General features: G+C 38.4%; 1 protein-coding gene across 2 annotated transcripts in view; it reads left to right on the top strand.

Moving 5' to 3' along the window:
- The first annotated feature begins 4,019 nt into the window (after positions 1 to 4,019).
- LOC132111563 (serine-rich coiled-coil domain-containing protein 2-like) overlaps positions 4,020 to 20,940 on the top strand; it is a 45,273-nt gene continuing 28,352 nt past the window's right edge. For both annotated transcript variants that reach the window (XM_059518970.1, XM_059518969.1), the window contains exons 1-2: positions 4,020 to 4,791; positions 16,937 to 18,080. In XM_059518970.1, coding sequence (XP_059374953.1) covers positions 16,977 to 18,080 — 1,104 coding nt within the window. In that variant the 5' untranslated portion in view covers positions 4,020 to 4,791; positions 16,937 to 16,976. The remainder of the gene's footprint in view (positions 4,792 to 16,936; positions 18,081 to 20,940) is intronic.

Below are 20,940 nucleotides of genomic sequence, written 5' to 3'. Positions count from 1 at the left end.
TTTGCAGGTGCCAATGTGTCTATTTGAAAGGCTTTTGATTATAGTCACAGGAAAATACATAAATAGTTTGTGTCCTCTGTGGTGTCCTGCAGCCTTAAGTATCTGACCTCAACATGAATAATTTTGTCAGGACAGCATTTTTGTTTGCTATTCATCATTTATGCTTTTGTTTTTGTCACATTGGTGGGAGATCTCTCCCACATGTTGGTTCATATGTTATTAATTTTGCATAAAAAGGAAACTAATGCTCCCATTATGCATACACAGAAACACAGGCAAATGTGGAGTGATGTGGCCCTACCAGTGCTGCATTAGAGACCCCAGCACTAGAAACAGTTGTTTGCTTGCGCCCTCTGGTGTTCACTGGAGAAAGTCAGTGCACTGAGATGTCAAATCAAGTTACATTTATTTATAAAGCACTTTATACAATAAAAGTTTTAAATTAGCTTCACAAAAAAACAAAAACAAAAAAAAAACAGGAAAAGAACAGTCTTGCAAAGTTCATCAATTATGAAACAACTTCAATATCAGTTGTAAAGCTCTACAGAAGCAGAAGATAATAGTGTCATTATTCAGCTCAAGTCAGTTCAATGTTAGTTAAGTTTAGTTTTATCAGTATTGATTTTACCAAGTTCATCCATTATGAAACAAGGTAATGTTTAGTCGTAAAGCAGCTCTACAGAAGACAATAGCATTCACCTCAATTCGAAAGTGAAGTGACATGTGGCCAAGTATAATGACCCATACTCGGAAATTGTGCTCTGCTTTTAACCCATCCAACTGCAGAAATACATTAGTGAAAACACACACCATGAACACACACCCGGAGCAGTGTTTTTTTGCGTGATATAGAGCCTATTTACACTATTGAAAACAGCACATTTTCTTAGAGATAGATGCTATGTACACTGTTACAATCATCAGCTGGAGTGCCCATGAACTCTTATATAGGGCACTCCACTCAGGACTCTGGCATTTCCTCTTTCCATCAACCACCAGATGTCACCATATAATCACTTGGACACTAGCACCTTTCATTCTGTTGCACCACACCTGAACTACATTCCCCATGAGTCGCTGCATCACAATCACCTTGCCACACCTGCACCTCATTCATCAGCCTATTAGACACACACACCTGCAGCTGATACACAGACACATTTTTAAGCAGCACATATCACTCTCAGTTACTGTGAAGTCTTGTTTAGCCCTGTCTAGCATTTCCGAGCATTTTTCCCTGTGTTTGTTATTCCCGTGTTTGACCTTTGGACTGTGTATTCAGACTCTGATTCTCTGCTGCCTGCCCCGATCTCTGCTTGTTTCTGGTTATCCCTGACACAACTGATGCCATTCCTGATTTCTGCCTGACCATTGTGTTTAATAAATGCTGCAACTGGATCTGAACGTCTCTGACTCACTCATAGTAACATACACCAAGTGAAAATAGCAGGATTTTTTTTTTGTGATACGCTATTTAGACTGCAAATAGCTAGATTATATTTATACTATGTTAATATAGCAGGATATTCTGCTCCTTACCTATTGCAAATAGTGGCAGTTATCTGCACCTCAGCATTGTAATACATTGTAAAACAGTTTTATGTTAAGTTTCTGAGTGTAAATTTAAATTTTTAGCTCAAATTATTAAATGGATGCCACCTACCCTACCCGATACTTTATTTTAAAAATGTTGATTATTTAAAAAATAAATGCTTTTCTGATGGGATTTGAAAAGGGGGAAAAACTGATTGCCAAAAGGCAGATTCGAACCATGGTTGATCACGTCAAAAAGAGTATTAAAATAGGCTTTACCATCTACCAACAAGGCAGAGTATTTGCCCTTACTGTAAAATAGACACTTTTTTTTTTTTTTTTTTTTACATTTTTTTTGTTAAACACTTGACCACTAAAGCAGTAAAAAAAAAACAAACAAACAAAAAAAAAAAACAGGTGGTCAGCCCTATTGTTGTGGTGCCCTGGGAGCAGTTGGGGGTTGGGTGCCTGACTCAAGGGTCTCACCTCAATCATGGTATTTAGGGTGAAAGAGAGCGCTGGTTATTCACTCCCCCCACCTACCTACAATTCCTGCTGGACCTGGGACTCGAACCCACAACCTTCGGGTTAGAAGTCAGACTCTCTAAACATTAGGCCCCTATTCAGTTCAAGCATCAATTCTTGGATGTATTTTTTTTTACCCTTAGAGAGATGGTTTAAATTTTATATTCTGGTAATATTTTTGTAAATAATGTCCTGAAGCAGTTTATGCTGTGAATAGCAAGCTCCAGAAATTTCAGAAAGCCTGTATAAAATGGAAAGGGACTGAAAGGGTTCATGACGTATGTGTTTACTGTAGCTAAAGGGGAGATCTAATGTTATTTCATGAATTCTGACTTATTTCTCTGAGTTGGATCCTCATGCTAAACATGGCTTAGTTTAAAAAAAAAAACTAATTGGATGTATGATGGAGTATTTCTTTGCCAAATACACTCCTTCAGGGATCGTATGAGTTTCAGAATTTTTTCGAATATGGGCCTGTTTGACATCATAAAGGATGGAATCACAGAAGCGTGTTTTTGGTTGTGAGGGAAAGATAACCTTGTTCAGCTTCCCAAAGAACCCAGCGTTAAAGGGATAGTTCACCCAAAAATTTAAATTACACCAGGATTTACTCACACTCAGGCCATAGGTATATGAATTTCTTCTTTCAGACGAATACAATCTGAGTTATATTAAAAAAATATCCTGGCTCTTCCAAGTTTTATAATGGCACTGAATAGCTGATATTCAATAGTCCAATAGAAGTCCATTAACGGTGCCAATCCATCATAAAAAAGTGCTCATGACTTGCCTTTCAGAAAGAAGAGATGTATCTTTCTTTTATAAATCTGATAAAACCCATTAAATCTCCAGTAAATATTTTTGGCAGCATAAATAGTGCTAAATTTATTTTGCTAAACAAGTTGGCAGCATCTCTCTTTTATACTTTCACAGTCTCATTTTGAAATCTCTAAGGTTTCTGTGCAGATTAAATGTTACAATCTGGAGATGAGAATTCTTCCCAGTCTATCAAGGAAGAATAAACATGTACTGAACTGTGTGTGCAGTAGTAGAGAGCAGGGTACATTGTTTGCAATATTCTCAATGGAATTCTTAAACATGCTGATCCTTAGGGGCGTTTACAAATCACAAGATGCCACAGCCATACAACATACAACTAGTAGTCTATATGGCAGACTACACGAAGCAGCAGACAGCAGGTATAAAGTATTAAAGTGGTGATGTAAGAGACCAACAGATCTTTTCTTTCAAATAGTGATGTACATCCAAGTTAAACGGATTATCAAAAAACAATAAAATGTAAAGGACTTGGAGGCAGATGGAGGCAAAACTGAATGTGAGTTTTCAGTTAATTGTAATAAAGGGGCTGATTTTATATGTCACCATTATAAATAAATTGTTAACTGAAATAAAGTAATAAAAATGTTAACTTATTTTAGCTAGTTGCCGAAGCAACATTAAATTTAGTTTAACGTGTTGCACTAAAACAAATAAATAGTAATAAAATCATATAGACATATAAAAAAAACTATTTAAAAACTAAAATAAACAATAATAGTATATCTCATTGATGCTAAAATAACAGTGCCCTGAGTGAGTTAAAGAAACAGGATTCACGCTGGGAAATTGTCCTTGGCCCTCTATAGCTTAGTATTGGGCCCAAGGGACAGGGGACCCACTCTTATACATGTTGCCTCAGGCCTTGGGAATTTTATTTATCTACTCTGTCCACAATAACACAATATGATAGGCCTAAAAACAAACAAACAAACAAAAAAACCCAAAAACAAATAGGGCAATATTAAATATATAGGAATAGGAATCCATACTGGGTTACATCCTACGTTTTACACCACATGCTTTAGACTAGCCAAAAAAATATAAACTGCAAAAAGTGTATAATATTCCACATATTTAGTACACAAAAACGTGCCCATATCACATGTCATCATCGCCATTCAATGCTCGCGCTCGCTCCCAGCCACAGAGCCAGTCCGGAGCTCGTGCACTGTGAATCACGTCTGACGTCAGAGTCACACTTATAGCGCGCGTGAGAGCACGGTAGCAGCTCGCGCTCGGTGGGGTAAGAGATTGTTTGTTGGCGCGGGCCAAACGCTGAGCGCACGCTTTTCTAACACATCAGCTGAAGACAGGAAGACCACCCGCCTGATTAAGCGTTATGAGCTAACAAACTACATGTTTTAGCTCTTTGATGTCGTAGGCGTTTATGTAGAAGCTCAAGTGAATCGCTGTGAGCAAGGTGCGGATGAAGAGGATGCTGCTGGAAAGTGACGAAACATCACAAACATCATGATGGAGTCTCACTTCAGTACAGCATCACTGCTCTTTAGCGCTGTGATTCTCACGAAAGGATATTTATAATGCTGGATATCGATTCTAAAATGGGAATATACGAGTATCTGTTTTCACACCGTTAACCAAAGCGTTCATTTCTGTTTTAGTCCATGCTCTGGAAAATTCGCGCTGGTCAAGAGGAAGCTTTTTCTCATCTCTCTTGATTATTTTAGCAACATTGTTGCTTTCTAGCAGTTTAACGTCTTTGTTTCAGTGTGAAATATATGATGTAGTGTATAGAATGAGTCTGCTGAGTATTCAAGGCGTGAGCTGTTTTAAATAAGAGTTTAAAGTTGACCGTGAACTCTTGAGTTAACTTTGACAACTTAAAGTTGACATCGACATCATGAATAGACGCGGTTGATTTTCATCGATCAGGTAGGTCACAACAAGGCTTATTTACTATTTTTGTGTCCAAAGTATGTATTCATTAAACAGTGAACAAACAAAAACACTGAACAAACAAAAATTTTGGCGTTTGATTCAATTCCTTAAAATGTAATTGATCAGTGAGTGAGTCAGTGGTTCCTCTGAGCTCTGACTGATTCACAATTGCGACTAAAAAGTAGCTAAAAAGGAACTTTGAGGTATTTGATTCGCTTATGATGTTTGTTCAGATATCGAGTATTTTTTTAAATCAAATTTGTGATTTGTTAAAACTGGTTCATAAACGTTATTACCCAAATTATTATACAAACCATACTATCAGTACAATTAATTATACTACAACAAAAGTTCCCACCTCTCACACAAAACTGTATTTACAGATAGATCTGACTTATTTGTTCAAATACTATTTTCAAATACTAATAATAGTTGTGCTTATTTCTTTGCATTCTATGCATTCCTTTGCATTCACATTGTGTGTATGAAATTGTACTATGCGTGTCTTTGTACATGAATGTGAAATGTTCTTAATGGTCCATTACGTTTATGCGATTGAACAACCTAGCTCAGTTTGTTTTGGTTTACAGGATTCACTCAGCTCAGTTCAGATGTTGTTCATGCTAACATTGAACTGCACTGCTATTTTGAGAACAGAGATGACCTTTGCCCCCTAAACTACAACTGCTTTTTCATCTGGTGTCCATCCAAGCAGCAGACAGAACAGAGATTAAAAAAAATACACAACACAGCCTTTAGGATAGTATGACTTAATGGATTTTTACATATACAGTAGCCATTTATCAGGCCATATCAATGTATTCAGAGCAATTTGCATTATTCAAAAAATGCACTGAGTTATGCAGTACATAACAGATGCGTGTGCATTCATAGAGCATCTTCACTTCTTGAAAGACAAACTTGTGCATGTTGCTTTCATTTTCTAGAAGCGTGTTATTTGTAGAATGCTAAATGCTAATACTTTATTCCAACAAGCACATGTGTGACCCTGTCCCCTGTGTATATCTGGTCCATGTGATGAAATACAAAGGGCATCAAGGGAGAAAGTACTGCGGAGGAGGCCTAGATAGACTTTGATGTCTGAGATAATGACTTCCGCTATGGTCTTGTCTTTCAGTAACCAGCACTGGAAATAACCAGAGATTATAGTAATGCATTCAGAAGTATCATCACCCTTTTTAATGAATACCTTTTAGGTCAGGCCTTTATTAAAAGTTATTTTTATTGTATATTTCAATGCATGCTAGCACAAGGTCAGATTCTTAGACACTATGTCTGGAAAGAATACAGTTATTATGGCTTAATGTGCACATTTGGATCAAGACTGAATCATGTCAGTAAAGAACATTTATCTGTCATCTTGTCATTTGGCACTGGGGTGGGGACACACCACCCACTACACTTGTCATTCTTTGTTTATAAAGATTGCATAGCTGTCAGTCAGTGCTGATGTTAATGGCCATGAACTGTCAGAGATGCAGACGAGACGGTGTTAAGCCAAAGCATCAACAACACACCCCCCTCCACAAAATTAAAAGCCCTCACTTAGCACTTGTGTTGACGGACTATGTGTGTGTCCTTGACAGGTGCAAGGATCTCTTGTTTATTGCTCTGGTTAGAATGGGTGTTTAATGTTCCAGCAGCTGTCAGGCATCTGTGTTTGTCTGTTCACCAGTTGAATGCCTCTATAAAACTATAACCTGATAAAAGTCTTCCTAGCGCTGCTTTGTCCTCATGACTGGTTTATTAACAGCAGTGGCTGTTAGGTGATCATCCTGAGGCGTGTCAGGGACCTCCAGTCCATAAGCTAGATTCCCGCATTTCATTACAGTGAGTGTAATGTAGTATATTGTGAAGTATCCAGTAGGGATGCACGATTAATCGAAATGGAATCGAAATCGCAGTTCGATAGAAGCAGCGAATTTCATGCGTATGATTCAGTGATCAGCAGTAAATCTCCTCCTGAAGGCCAGAGAGCGCCCTCATGCTGAAAATCCAAATATGGCCCAAAGAAGAAACCCATGAAATGCCTATAGCGGTAGCTGGATAAACAGAAGATTTAATGCTTTCATTGATTCAAAGTGACTAATAAACACAGGACTACGACAATATTTTTTATATTAAAATAATGTATATTTATAATGCAGTGCCGTTATCACTGCTTAGAATACTATGAAATATGTTGCGTGTCTTATTCTTTGTAAGAAGCCACATCATCTTGCTGAAGGATTTATCTCAAACACTCGACTGACGTTATGAAGTGAGTTAGGAGTAAAAATATGTTATTGAATGTGGTATTTTCCACATGCTTTCAGATTGAGCAGTATTTACTACACAGAGCTGTAAACTGTGAACCTATGCAAACAGCTGTCATTATCGCAAATGATTTCTTTTATTTCATAATCGTGAAATAAAATCATCTGCAATTAGTTTTGTTTTTTTACGTAACTTGTCAGTGAACAAGTGAAGCTTTGTGTAGTAAATGCTGCTCCATCTGAAAGCACATTATGATGATTTACTACTGATTACAGATCTGGCTTTGCTAACAAAATGCGCAAGACAATTGCATTCCATTAATCCTGCAGCCCTAGTATACAGGCAGATAAATGTCTGTCCTCAGTGCCAGACAGCTGTTCAGTGGTAACTTTAGTTGTTGAGTTCTGCATTGTACACTTAAATCATTGATCTGGAATGCACGGATATTAAAAATCATACCTGCTTAGCTGATAATTATTTTCATTCTATGACTTTTAACTCATAGATGGGCAATATTAAAATTGGTCATCTTTCCTGTGAGGCTGATTATTGAGGCTATTATATTTTTCATAGTTTTTTTGATTGTTTTGGGCATCATCCTTGTGTTTGTGTTCTGTCTTTCTGACCCTCTTAGTGTATATATTTGTGTGTTTGTTTATGGGTTTTTATTTTTGCTGTTGTGTTCAGCTGTGTAAACACGTGCATATTTCTGCCGTACATCTGTAGCACACACCTCTCAGAATGAACAAAACTACGTCTCTGTACAAACATCATTCTAAAGGTCTTCTAAAGGCTTGCTTATTGACATTAACTGGCAATAGACTCACTACAGAGTTCCTATAAAAACAGAAATGATCCTGTGAGGATTCAGTTTGTTTGAATTTACAGTCAGTATTTGCTATATTTGCTTGCGTGACATCATGGTTGGGGATGCATTAAAATTTAATTGATGGAGCCAAAGGCAACAGACAGGAAATCACAGTACCACTGAACGTCTTGTAGTTTTAGGTCATTGCGCTCACAATCTAAATTATAAGAAATGCTTATTTTGTTGAATATTAATGTTTTATTTTATTTAGATGCTTTAAAACCGATGTAGACCTGGATTTGTGTTGAGACAGTAAAAGTGACAGCAATGTGCTTAATGTGTCAAAGTGAGCATTAGCAGGATAGTGGCTAATCACAGCTGCTTTATGTGACTCTGTGTATGCATGTTTTTTTTTTTCTGTGTCTGTTGGGTTTTGTAGTTTGTGGATGAGTAATGTTTATTTAGGCTCTCTGTGATCCAAAAACTACATCAGTGTAGCATCTGTTCTTCTGTTAAGTCAAGGGTGATGTCAGTATCACCTGACAGACATTCAAATTGACTGTTTGCATATTAGGTTTGGCCTGTCTGGAGTTTCCACATGAAACAAACTGGGAAAGAAGAGAAATTACTATTGTTTGGAAAAAATATGGTTTACTCACTAATCCTAAGACACTGTCTGAAATGATTTATTAGATCATAATCTCATACGGTTAAAATATTTGTTGAATATTGCCCGGTCACATTACAAAGCCACAGTTTTATCACACAGTCACAAATTGTCACTAAAACTTATGAATGCATTGAAAATCACAAAATTAAAAGTCATTGTCATCATGGATATCATATTTTGTGTTAATTATATAGCATAGTTGTTTTGTGAAGAGCTGAGTCATTGAACATGGTTACCATGAGTAATGCATCTCTCTTTATCATTATGTGTGTTTTATTTCTGCACCTTGTCTTTATGGACCAAGACATTGGGAATAAAACAAAGAACACTGAATGGCTTGGAAAGAATGAGAACCTGCTGCGCGGTCATCATCTAAAAACTCTTTATTTTGTTGCTCTCAACAGAAAGGACATTTTGCATTAATGTAAGTGGATTAGGTTTGTTAGACTGAAAGATGAGATTGAGAAACAATAAAGTGTGGTTTGGTTCAGATTTGTTCCATGAGAGGTTGTAGATCTATTTTCAGTCTCTTTTGTCTCTCTTATGTTCTTCTTAATCTTTTTTTGTTTGTCACAGTGCAGTATTTATGTAGTAGGTTCATGCTGATCAAGTGACTTTACTAAGCAGGATAAGGTTTTGCTGCTGAATGTTCTCTTTGCTGGGAAAGCACACTTAATCACAACAAGCTTGTCTTTATTATAAAGGTTGAGACTAGGGTGTATTGTAGTTTTATCTGCTTATTTCTGATCTGATACAGTGAGGTCAGATTTGGTGAGTAAATTCTTGTTGGATGAAGGTTATTTGAGGTTGAAAGTTTTGAGCAGCTGTGTGTTTTGGCAAACTCTGATTTGCGTCTACCTTTAAAATGCATATTTCTTAAAGCAGTTCCTCAAGATTAATAAGTGGTTACCCTGGCCAGTGTACAGTCGTGGCCAAAAGTTTTGAGAATTACATAAATATTGGAAATTGGAAAAGTTGCTGCTTAAGTTTTTATAATAGCAATTTGCATATACTCCAGAATGTTATGAAGAGTGATCAGATGAATTGCATAGTCCTTCTTTGCCATGAAAAATAACTTAATCCCAAAAAAACTTTCCACTGCATTTAATTGCTGTCATTAAAGGACCTGCTGAGATCATTTCAGTAATCGTCTTGTTAACTCAGGTGAGAATGTTGACGAGCACAAGGCTGGAGATCATTATGTCAGGCTGATTGGGTTAGAATGGCAGACTTGACATGTTAAAAGGAGGGTGATGCTTGAAATCATTGTTCTTCCATTGTTAACCATGGTGACCTGCAAAGAAACGCGTGCAGCCATCATTGCGTTGCATAAAAATGGCTTCACAGGCAAGGATATTGTGGCTACTAAGATTGCACCTAAATAAACAATTTATAGGATCATCAAGAACTTCAAGGAAAGAGGTTCAATTCTTGTAAAGAAGGCTTCAGGGTGTCCAAGAAAGTCCAGCAAGCGCCAGGATCGTCTCCTAAAGAGGATTCAGCTGCGGGATCGGAGTGCCACCAGTGCAGAGAGCTTGCTCAGGAATGGCAGCAGGCAGGTGTGAGCGCATCTGCACGCACAGTGAGGCCAAGACTTTTGGAAGATGGCCTGTTGTCAAGAAGGGCAGCAAAGAAGCCACTTCTCTCCAAAAAAAACATCAGGGACAGATTGATCTTCTGCAGAAAGTATAGTGAATGGACTGCTGAGGACTGGGGCAAAGTCATATTCTCCTAAGAAGCCCCTTTCCGATTGTTTAGGGCATCTGGAAAAAGGCTTGTCCGGATAAGAAAAGGTGAGCGCTACCATCAGTCCTGTGTCATGCCAACAGTAAAGCATCCTGACACCATTCATGTGTGGGGTTGCTTCTCATCCAAGGGAGTGGGCTCACTCACAATTCTGCCCAAAATCACAGCCATGAATAAAGAATGGTACCAAAACACACTCCAACAGCAACTTCTTCCAACAATCCAACAACAGTTTGGTGAAGAACAATGCATTTTCCAGCACAATGGAGCACCGTGCCATAAAGCAAAAGTGATAACTAAGTGGCTCGGGGACCGGAATGTTGAAATTTTGGGTCCATGGCCTGGAAACTCCCCAGACCTTAATCCCATTGAGAACTTGTGGTCAATCCTCAAGAGGCGGTTGGACAAACAAAAACCCACTAATTCTGACAAAGTCCAAGAAGTGATTATGAAAGAATGGGTTGCTATCAGTCAGGATTCGGCCCAGAAGTTGATTGAGAGCATGCCCAGTCGAATTGCAGAGGTCCTAAAAAAAGAAGGGCCAACACTGCAAATACTGACTCTTTGCATAAATGTCATGTAATTGTCGATAAAAGCCTTTGAAACGTATGAAGTGCTTGTAATTATATTTCAGTACATCACAGAAACAACTGAAAGAAAGATCTAAAAGCAGTTTAGCAGCAAACCTTTTGAAAACTAATATTTATGTAATTCTCAAAACTCTTGGCCACGACTGTATTCACAGTTAGCTTAAGTGTCATTTGATGTACCATGATGCTAATGGCTCATGATTGGGTTGGGTTGGATTCTCTCGTTAGCTGCATGTGCAAAATTGATTTATTGCTGAACATGGCTGAAGGCTGCTGTAACTAGCGTCACTACGTCTGTTAAAAGTGTCTGTCTAAAGAGTTGCTAGGGCACATTAGGCTAGCAGATGCGAGGCTCAAGTCCAAATAAAATGAGATTTTTTTACTTTTTTTGAAGAAATCCTCAATGATGAAATATAAAAAAATTCTTTTATTCAACTGAAAAACAAAAATGCAAAAAATTTAGGTGCATTTTCTGCAATGATTTACTCGCATTGTGGAGGGTTGAGAGCATTTTATTGGAAAGTTATTATGTTTGAGTGATATTTTGTCTGAAAGCGGAACTTTTATTTAAATTGCATATACGTAAAATTAAATGTTTAGGTGTACGTTAGCAGACGGGCTCAAAGCTAGCATACATGAGCTTGAATGAAACCACAAAACCCCAGTTTTATTTCATTGGGTCTTTAATGTGTGCAGACCGTGTCTGATGTCACTATTTAAATTTTTTTTTTGTGGTAGAAATGTATTTTATATTCACATTTGTTTTGTAAATGGGAGACGGATGGTCGTTTTCTTAATTAGTTTAATTTCTTAGTCAAACTAATGAAAAACATGCTTCGATTTTACTAGTGCCAATTTTGAAATAAACTTTTGTAGATCATTCTGGCTTGCAGAATTAATACAGGCGTGCCAAAATTTGAGACATTCCCTTCGACAATATAAGACATGCAATTTGGTTTTGGATCTTTACTTTAGTCCTGTCTTTTGCCTTAATTTTGCACCAATCATATATTAACAGGCTCTGAGAGCCCATGGCTCTCCTCTAGACATATATAACTGTGCATTTGTCTGGGTGTCTGGCCTGAATATATCTGGGTCTGGAATAAACACTCAGTGCGTAGGAAAAGTTGGCACGTTTCAGTCACCTGATAGAAATAATGTTCAGAAATATTGTCAATGGAGGGCACACTTGGGCACAAGAAATGACCAATGTCAAACACCAGCTTACATCATACCATGTGCCTATCCTCTCTATCAGTAAGGGCAAGCAGATTCAGCACAGAGCAGAAGGTGAACGTGTCTGTTTTTTTTTTTTTTTTTTTTTTAGTCAGGAAGTCACATGCTGTGCACAAATTATGTGTGGGATATATCAGAAAAATAGTCAGCTTGGTAAGGCATTATTCTGTTCTTCCTTCTCTTACTTCTTTACCATTGTCCCAATAAACGCAGAAATAATCTAGTATTTAAGTTTGGACTGTACAAACAATGTCATATGACTGTTTTGACTTATTTGACGTTTGTAAAGGAAGGAGCCAGCTGACAGATGGTCTGAAGTGTTGCCATAGCAACCACATCTATGACATCATCTGAACCTAGGCTTCAGTGATTACCCTCCCTTGCCCTCTAAAGTGTGTTGTATGTTTAGGCAGATTGATGCAGTGGTTTATTTAGTACAATAGCTGAGACTTTTCAAAAGACCAAACCCTACAACCAAAACAACCAGCTCTGAAATGATTCGCATTGCAAGATTCATTTTAAAGCAAGAAAGTGTTTAAAAATTGGAAATAAATATAAGTACTACAGTGTATGAAGCATTGTGAATGGTATTATTAAATAAGAAACAACTGAACGCTATTTACATTGAAATTAGTTGAATTTAAGAGTAAAATATTAGTATTTTAAGGGTAATTTAGACATACTGTACATACAGTATCAAAGGTTTGGGCCCTGCAAGATATTAATGTTTTTGTCTCTAATGCTCTTTAATGCAGCATTTGTTTGATTTAAATAAATACAGTAAATGCAGTGATATTGTTAAATATTATTACAAATATTAATACTTTATTATTATCCAAATATGTAATTTATTCTTTTGATATATTATTTTTCCTTTTGAAAAGCTGCTATTGCAGTCTTCACCTTCAGTGTCACATGATCCTGATGATCCACATGATGACTGATTTGGTATTTACTATCATCAGCATTTAAAACAGTTGTGGAAACCATGCTACATTTTTTCACGATTCTTTAAGAATAGAAAGTCCAAAAGAACAACTAACATTTTTTTTTTTACTATTCCTTTGTTTAAATGAAAACAACCTTGCTGATTTAAAGTATTATTATTCACTTATTTAAATTTAAGGAAAATAACTCTTCAATCACAGCGCTTTATGCTGGTTACTGCAGTTCTCGTTTCCATAGTGACTGCAACATGAAGTGTAGGTGTATACAGTATATTAGCACAAAAGTATTTCCTTTGGATAGAATGAATGGCATTTCATAAGATCGGAAAAAACAAGATCAGGTCGTAGAATCTGTGTGTTTTGACAAGTGAGAACGTGAAATGTAATGGCCTCACTAGTGGTGGTGTTGGGTAACAAGGCTTTCGCAGGGAGTGTTGTGGCTGACCTGATTTGGCAGAATGAAGAGGATTATAAAGCCTGGTAGTCTCTCCTCTCTCTGTCTCTCCCTCTCTTTCTGTTTCTCTCTCTCCACCCGTCTATGTTGAGTGACTGCTAGTATAATTTATCATCACAGAATGTGGGTCAGTGTGTGAATAAAGGTCACTGTATTCTCCCCTCACTTCCTCCACTGGTTTTGCACACACCTCCCTTTTGTATCAAACTCATAAACGGAAATCTGGACCCTCACGTTACTCAAATCTGAACTGGTGCTCCTATGGATCAAAATATGATGTTGCATATGGATTACTGTTTTACTTTTTATGATTAATACATTATCCTTTAGAAGGCTTGTGTAAAAGAATGAAAGAGACTGGTTTCTGTGCACACAACTAGATTAGGACAGAATAGTGTTGTCAAAAGACCCGGTAATTCGGTACCAAGTCGGTACTAAAAAAATTTAAATGTGACGGTACCAGGTTTCTTTAAGTACCGGTAGTACCGAGGTCCCGTTCAAACCCGGTTCAGCGCTATGAAAATTGAAAATCTCTCTCAAATTCACTTGTTTTGGTTTCCTTTTAGCCTTTGACATAATTCACCCCAAAAAAAAGTAATCAATACGGAAAAGAGTGAAATAAAAACTCTCCTCCTTTTTACTCCTGATCTGTCTACAAGTATACATCTTTACAGTTCCGTGAATAAATATTTTTACCAGCCATTTAAACAGTAGCATATTGAAAAAAAAAATAGAAATTAAATAAGCATTGGAAAGTACATGAGTGAATTTCATTTAAACATACCTTTGTGTTGCAGTTACTTTAAGTAACAATATTGTTTAATGAGGGTTCATTTTGGTCACGACTTTTATGTCTGAAAAAAATATTTTATCACCAAACATACATTAAAATATCCTTTTTGTTGTCTCCAGTGACATCACATGCCATTCGTGGCAAACACATGCACCAGCACCATGAGGACGGTTGATCTTTAAGGGTCATGAGCTTCATTCCTGCTCATCTCTTTAAACACATCCTGTTTCCTCACCCTGATTTAGCTGTGCTGTCACGTGCATTGAAACTTTCCAACCAGATCACATAATGATGGTTAAAAAAACTGTAGACTATGGATATTCCATTCAAAAGATAAGACATAACCATGCCACTTCTTTTCATGCCCTAACTATGGTAAAACAGGAAGTAGGTTTTGATGTACATTTGAAAGGCTTTTTTTTTTCTAACATTTTTGAATAGCCTACTTTTACAGACTTAAAGTGAAGGATTAAGTGTCTCCCTAGTAAATCAGCTTTCCATCTTAAGTTTTTCTTTCTTTTTCTCTTACACACAAAGTAAAACACCCAAATCTAATGTATTTTAATTCTAAATTTTTATGTTTTATATGGACTTTACTTGAGGCAATGTAAAAAAAATATTGTTTAATAGTAAATACTTGGCCTGCCTGAGGAACATGGGTTTAGTTGTGTATTGTTTTTGCCTTTTCTCTTCTTACTTTCAAACACCGGAACATTAATACATAAACTAATTCACTTCAGTTGCTTTAGTTACTAAGTTACTAAGATGCCTGACTAGAAAACTAGGTGTCAGAGGTCCATGTACTACAACCCGAATTCCGGAAAAGTTGGGACGTTTTTTAAATTTTAATAAAATGAAAACTAAAGGAATTTCAAATCACATGAGCCAATATTTTATTCACAATAGAACATAGATAACGTAGCAAATGTTTAAACTGAGAAATTTTTACACTTTTATCCACTTAATTAGCTCATTTAAAATTTAATGCCTGCTACAGGTCTTAAAAAAGTTGGCACGGGGGCAACAAATGGCTAAAAAAGCAAGCAGTTTTGAAAAGATTCAGCTGGGTGAACATCTAGTGATTAAATAAGTTAATTGATATCAGGTCTGTAACATGATTAGCTATAAAAGCTTTGTCTTAGAGAAGCAGAGTCTCTCAGAAGTAAAGATGGGCAGAGGCTCTCCAATCTGTGAAAGACTGCGTAAAAAAATTGTGGAAAACTTTAAAAACAATGTTCTTCAACGTCAAATTGCAAAGGCTTTGCAAATCTCATCATCTACAGTGCATAACATCATCAAAAGATTCAGAGAAACTGGAGAAATCTCTGTGCGTAAGGGACAAGGCCGGAAACCTTTATTGGATGCCCGTGGTCTTCGGGCTCTCAGACGACACTGCATCACTCATCGGCATGATTGTGTCAATGACATTACTAAATGGGCCCAGGAATACTTTCAGAAACCACTGTCGGTAAACACAATCCGCTGTGCCATCAGCAGATGCCAACTAAAGCTCTATCATGCAAAAAGGAAGCCATATGTGAACATGGTCCAGAAGCGCCGTCGTGTCCTGTGGGCCAAGGCTCATTTAAAATGGACTATTTCAAAGTGGAATAGTGTTTTATGGTCAGACGAGTCCAAATTTGACATTCTTGTTGGAAATCACGGACGCCGTGTCCTCCGGGCTAAAGAGGAGGGAGACCTTCCAGCATGTTATCAGCGTTCAGTTCAAAAGCCAGCATCTCTGATGGTATGGGGGTGCATAAGTGCATATGGTATGGGCAGCTTGCATGTTTTGGAAGGCTCTGTGAATGCTGAAAGGTATATAAAAGTTTTAGAGCAACATATGCTTCCCTCCAAACAATGTCTATTTCAGGGAAGGCCTTGTTTATTTCAGCAGGACAATGCAAAACCACATACTGCAGCTATAACAACAGCATGGCTTCGTCGTAGAAGAGTCCGGGTGTTAACCTGGCCTGCCTGCAGTCCAGATCTTTCACCTATAGAGAACATTTGGTGCATCATTAAACGAAAAATACGTCAAAGACGACCAGGAACTCTTCAGCAGCTGGAAATCTATATAAGGCAAGAATGGGACCAAATTCCAACAGCAAAACTCCAGCAACTCATAGCCTCAATGCCCAGACGTCTTCAAACTGTTTTGAAAAGAAAAGGAGATGCTACACCATGGTAAACATGCCCCGTCCCAACTATTTTGAGACCTGTAGCAGAAATCAAAATTGAAATGAGCTCATTTTGTGCATAAAATTGTAAACTTTTTCAGTTTAAACATTTGCTATGTTATCTATGTTCTATTGTGAATAAAATATTGGCTCATGTGATTTGAAAGTCTTTTAGTTTTCATTTTATTAAAATTTAAAAAACGTCCCAACTTTTCCGGAATTCGGGTTGTATAAATGTGATCATTTAGATGACTTATGAGAAGCTGACCTTGTTCTGTTGATGTACTATATTTGTTCTGTTCCCTACAAATAAATTTAGATGTTTTACTCATAAATGATTTTGTTAATGAGTATTTTGTGTTTACTAAGGACAAGTTAGATGACTAATTATTTTCACTAAAAATGTGCTCTTCTCTTTTTGTGCCTCTCACTCTTCAGGTGTCTCTTTTGTGTTCATGCATGACTCTACTGTTTGCTGATGGAACAGAAGGTCCTCAGTAAGTCCTCCATGGTGTCTAGACTGCCAAAATTTGGTGCCCGTCCTGTCAGTGGTACCCCCTCATCCCTTCCCAATGGTACAGCCCAGACTGTGCTCACGCAAGATGGCAAGAATCCCCCAGCTAGGCCAAATGGAGTGCTCAGAGCCTCCTCCTTCTCCATGAAATGGAGAAAGGATAGTGGTGGGCCGGTGGACCCTTCAAACGCAGTTGAGGGCACGATACCTGAAGAGAGGGAAGAAGTTTGCTCCCAACATTCTCCAGGAAGTAGGGAGTTAAAAAGCCCTTCTACTCCCACAACCAAAGTGCACAGGTCTGCCTCCTCCTTGTCCACTGGAAGCTCTAAATCTGCACCCAAAACCCCTAAATCCATCCAGAGTCCTAAACCAAAGCCCAAAATTTCTCAAATCACGACCACCTCCAAAAGTCAGGACATATCCCAAAAAAGCTCAGGCTCCAAGCCAACTCAAAATGGGACTTCACCTCTGGGGTATTCACCAAGCCAAGCAAGCTCTTCGGGGCTTCAGCAATCAAGGGCGAACTCCAACTCTACTCGAAGCACCTCTAAAGACAGTTTGTCCCAGTCCAACGACAGCCTCTCGCGACAGTCACTCGTGCCTGACTACTTGGTGCGTTCTCAGAGCTTCACTCACTTCAAGCAACTGCCCTCGCAAACGTCTGCACCCATGACGCGTTCCTTCTCTTTCAATAAGGCAGTGGAGCTAGCCAAACCGCTAGCTAATACACAGCTCCGTCCTCCGAGAACACTTGGACTCAAATCTCCTTTGAGTCTGAGTAAAGGCCGGCTAGTGCTTGGTTTGGGGGGCTTGGGATTTGAAAAGGGGATAACAGATAGACTACCTTCTGAGAATCCTTCTTCAGGGAGTTTAACACCTCCTAATTCCATAAAAAGGCCTCTTCTGCCTAACTCTGTGCTGACAAAACCCTCATCACAGGCCTACAGTCTACATCGACCAATTCCTGCCAAACCGCAGTTCCCTTTAGTGGTTAGGAGGAGCCCAGTGGCTCGTGACATTATAACCCCGCCTCTCTCTCCTGAGTTGCTTCATTGTGCCACAAAGAACGTAAGTGTCTGCTTCTATAATTTACAGTACCATGCATAATTTAATATTTTGGATTTAGGGCTAAACAATATATTAAACTATATGATCATGTGCATCTCGTCAGTAAAGTTCCACTGACAAGCTACGCTATATAGAGAATTGGTTGACCGATATGTCGCCAAGGCCGATGTATCGGCCGATATATGACACCTTTCTCACTCTCTCTCTTGTTCGTTGTCGTTGTTAACAGTTCTGTCTAATAATCAGATAGAACAGTTAAACAAAAGAATTAATGTATACAAAAAGTATTATAACTATTGCTTTTATATTATTAGTAGTAGAAAGGCAAACATTGTAATACTCGTTTGCCATCAGCATTAAGCAAATACGCATTTATTTCATTTAAACAAATCTTTGAATGACGAATGAATATTTAATTACACAAACCTTGCAAACTTAGTTGAATCCAGCTGTGAGATCTTTTGAAGTGTGCATGTTTATCCAGCATTATCGGGTGTTCTCTGTGTGATGGTCGGTCCGTGTGAATTGATTGCTTTAAACGCATGATTTCAAATTATGCTGCACTTTATGCATTCACCCACTATCATATTTATGTCATTTTCTCTGTGTGCTGTATGTAAAATGAGTGTTACCCTGGCTTTATTTGAAAAATATGATTCCCAATGCACACAAACTTCCCAGAATACTGAGTGGCCTGTTGGTTACAGTGGTTACTTCCTTTTTAATTATAATCCATACATTGTTACTTTAAAATGCTTTCTCAACATCGTGGTTCTTTTTTTACACAGTTCAGTAATACAATCTTTCATCAATTATTCAATTATTACTTTTGCATTTACTTTTAGATTTATCTTCAGTTGCTAAAGCAAAACATTTAAACTACTTTTCTTACGTTATCACAAACATTAAAACTTACCATTGACCGAAACAGTCAGCTCTACTGCCGAACGAAATGTTGTTTCTGACAGACCAAGGTTCATGACAACAGGGATCAGACATAAGAGCACATTAAATATAACAGGCAATAAACATAATGAGCACAATAAATATAACAAGGCAGAAGTGTTAAATGAGGTAGAAATTTGAAATTGTAGGAATGTAAGAAATGTTAGAGTTTAAGAATAAAGTCCTTGTTCACAATTGGGTTGTCCCAGAGCAGATATTTGGTTAGAATATGTGCATTTGCACAAAGTGTCTTTAGTGCACATTGGGTGGGTTGAGTGTGGATGTACGTAAACTGACCATTACACAGCTAAGTGAAAGTGCAGTGTCCATTGGAGTGTTATTTTTTTTATTTGATTTTTTTCCCCTTCTTTCCTGTAGACAAGGGGTAGGAAGGCAGTTATTGATGGTAGTAGGATGCTGGGTGGCATCAGCTTATTCAGGATTCTGACAGCCTTGAGGGAAAAAGCTGTTGCAGAACCTTGCTGTGTGGGTCCTGATGCTGCGTAGTCTTCTGCCTGATGGCAGAGGGTCAAACAGATGGTGGGAGGGGTGAGATGAATCTTTCACAATGGTGGAGGCTCTGTGTACACAGCGTGCCTGATAATGTCCTTGATCGAGGGGAGGGAGATCCCTATGATTCTCTCAGCTGTCCTCACTATGCGCCGGAGGGTCTTGCATTCTGCTATTTTGCCGTTACCGAACCACACAGTGATGCAGCTGGCCAGGATGCTCTCCACAGTTCCTCTGTGGAAGAGATGGTGAGGATGGGTGGTGGGAGGCTGGCTCTCTTTAGCTTCCGCAGGAAGTGAAGATGTTGTTGTGCCTTCACAGTGGAATTGGTGTTGATGGATCAGGTGAAGTCGTCAGAAATGTGCACACCAAGAAACTTGATGCTCCTGACTCTCTCTACAGCAGAGCCACTGATGAGCAGGGGAAGATCATCAGTTGTACTTCTCCAAAAATCCACAAATCTCTTTCATCTTTTCCACATTGAGAGACAGATTGTTGCTGTAGCATCAGCTCACCAGTTGTTCCACCTCCTCTCTGTATGGCGTTTTGTTATCGTTGCTGATGAGGACCACTACTGTCGGGTCTTCAGCAGTCTTGACAACAAGGTTGGATTCTGACTTGGCTGTGCATTCGTGTGTGAGTAGCATGAACAACAGTGGACTGAGAACACAGCCTTGAAGGGCACCTGTGCTTAATGTGATGGTGACTGATGTTCTGCCACCCATCTGCACTGACTGTGGTCTTTCTTTCAGGAAGTCTAGAATCCAGTTGCAGAGTGGTGTGTTGAGACCCTGTAGAGAGATTACTCCCTAGTTGTTGTGGAATGATTGTATTGAATTCTGAGCTAAAGTCAATGAAGAGTATTCTGACATATGAGTCTTTTGTGTTCAGATGTGATAAGACTGAGTGCAGTGTGTAGGAGATAGCATCATCAGTTGAGCGGTTGGGGCGATATGTAAACTGTAGAGGGTTTATTGAAGAGGGCAGAGTGGAGTGGATGTGTTTTTTGACCAGATGTTCAAAGCACTTCATAGTGATGGGAGTCAGTGCTACAGGGCGATAATCGAGACATGTCACTGTTGACTTCTTAGGCACTGGGATGATGGTGGTCTTTTTGAAGCCTGGCTCAGGGAGATGTTGAAGATGTCAGTGAAACATCTGGCAGCTGGTCAGCACAGTCCCAGAGCACTCTTCCTGGAATGTTGTCTTGGCCTGCAGCTTTCTGTGGATTCACTTGATTCCACTGGAAATGATTTTTGCACTGCTGCAGACGCACTTCTCCTAAACGCACTGCCAGACCGCAACTGTGTGTGCAGTGTGAACACTTTAATCCACTAACATAAGTGTGGGAAAAAAATGTGCACCACATATGCACTGCAAACAAAGAAATGTGAACCAGGTATTA

This window comes from Carassius carassius, chromosome 31, assembly GCF_963082965.1.
Source record: "Carassius carassius chromosome 31, fCarCar2.1, whole genome shotgun sequence".
NCBI lineage: Eukaryota > Metazoa > Chordata > Actinopteri > Cypriniformes > Cyprinidae > Carassius > Carassius carassius.
The sequence above is the reverse complement of the archived record's forward strand: the minus strand, read 5'-3'. Positions and strand labels throughout refer to the sequence as shown.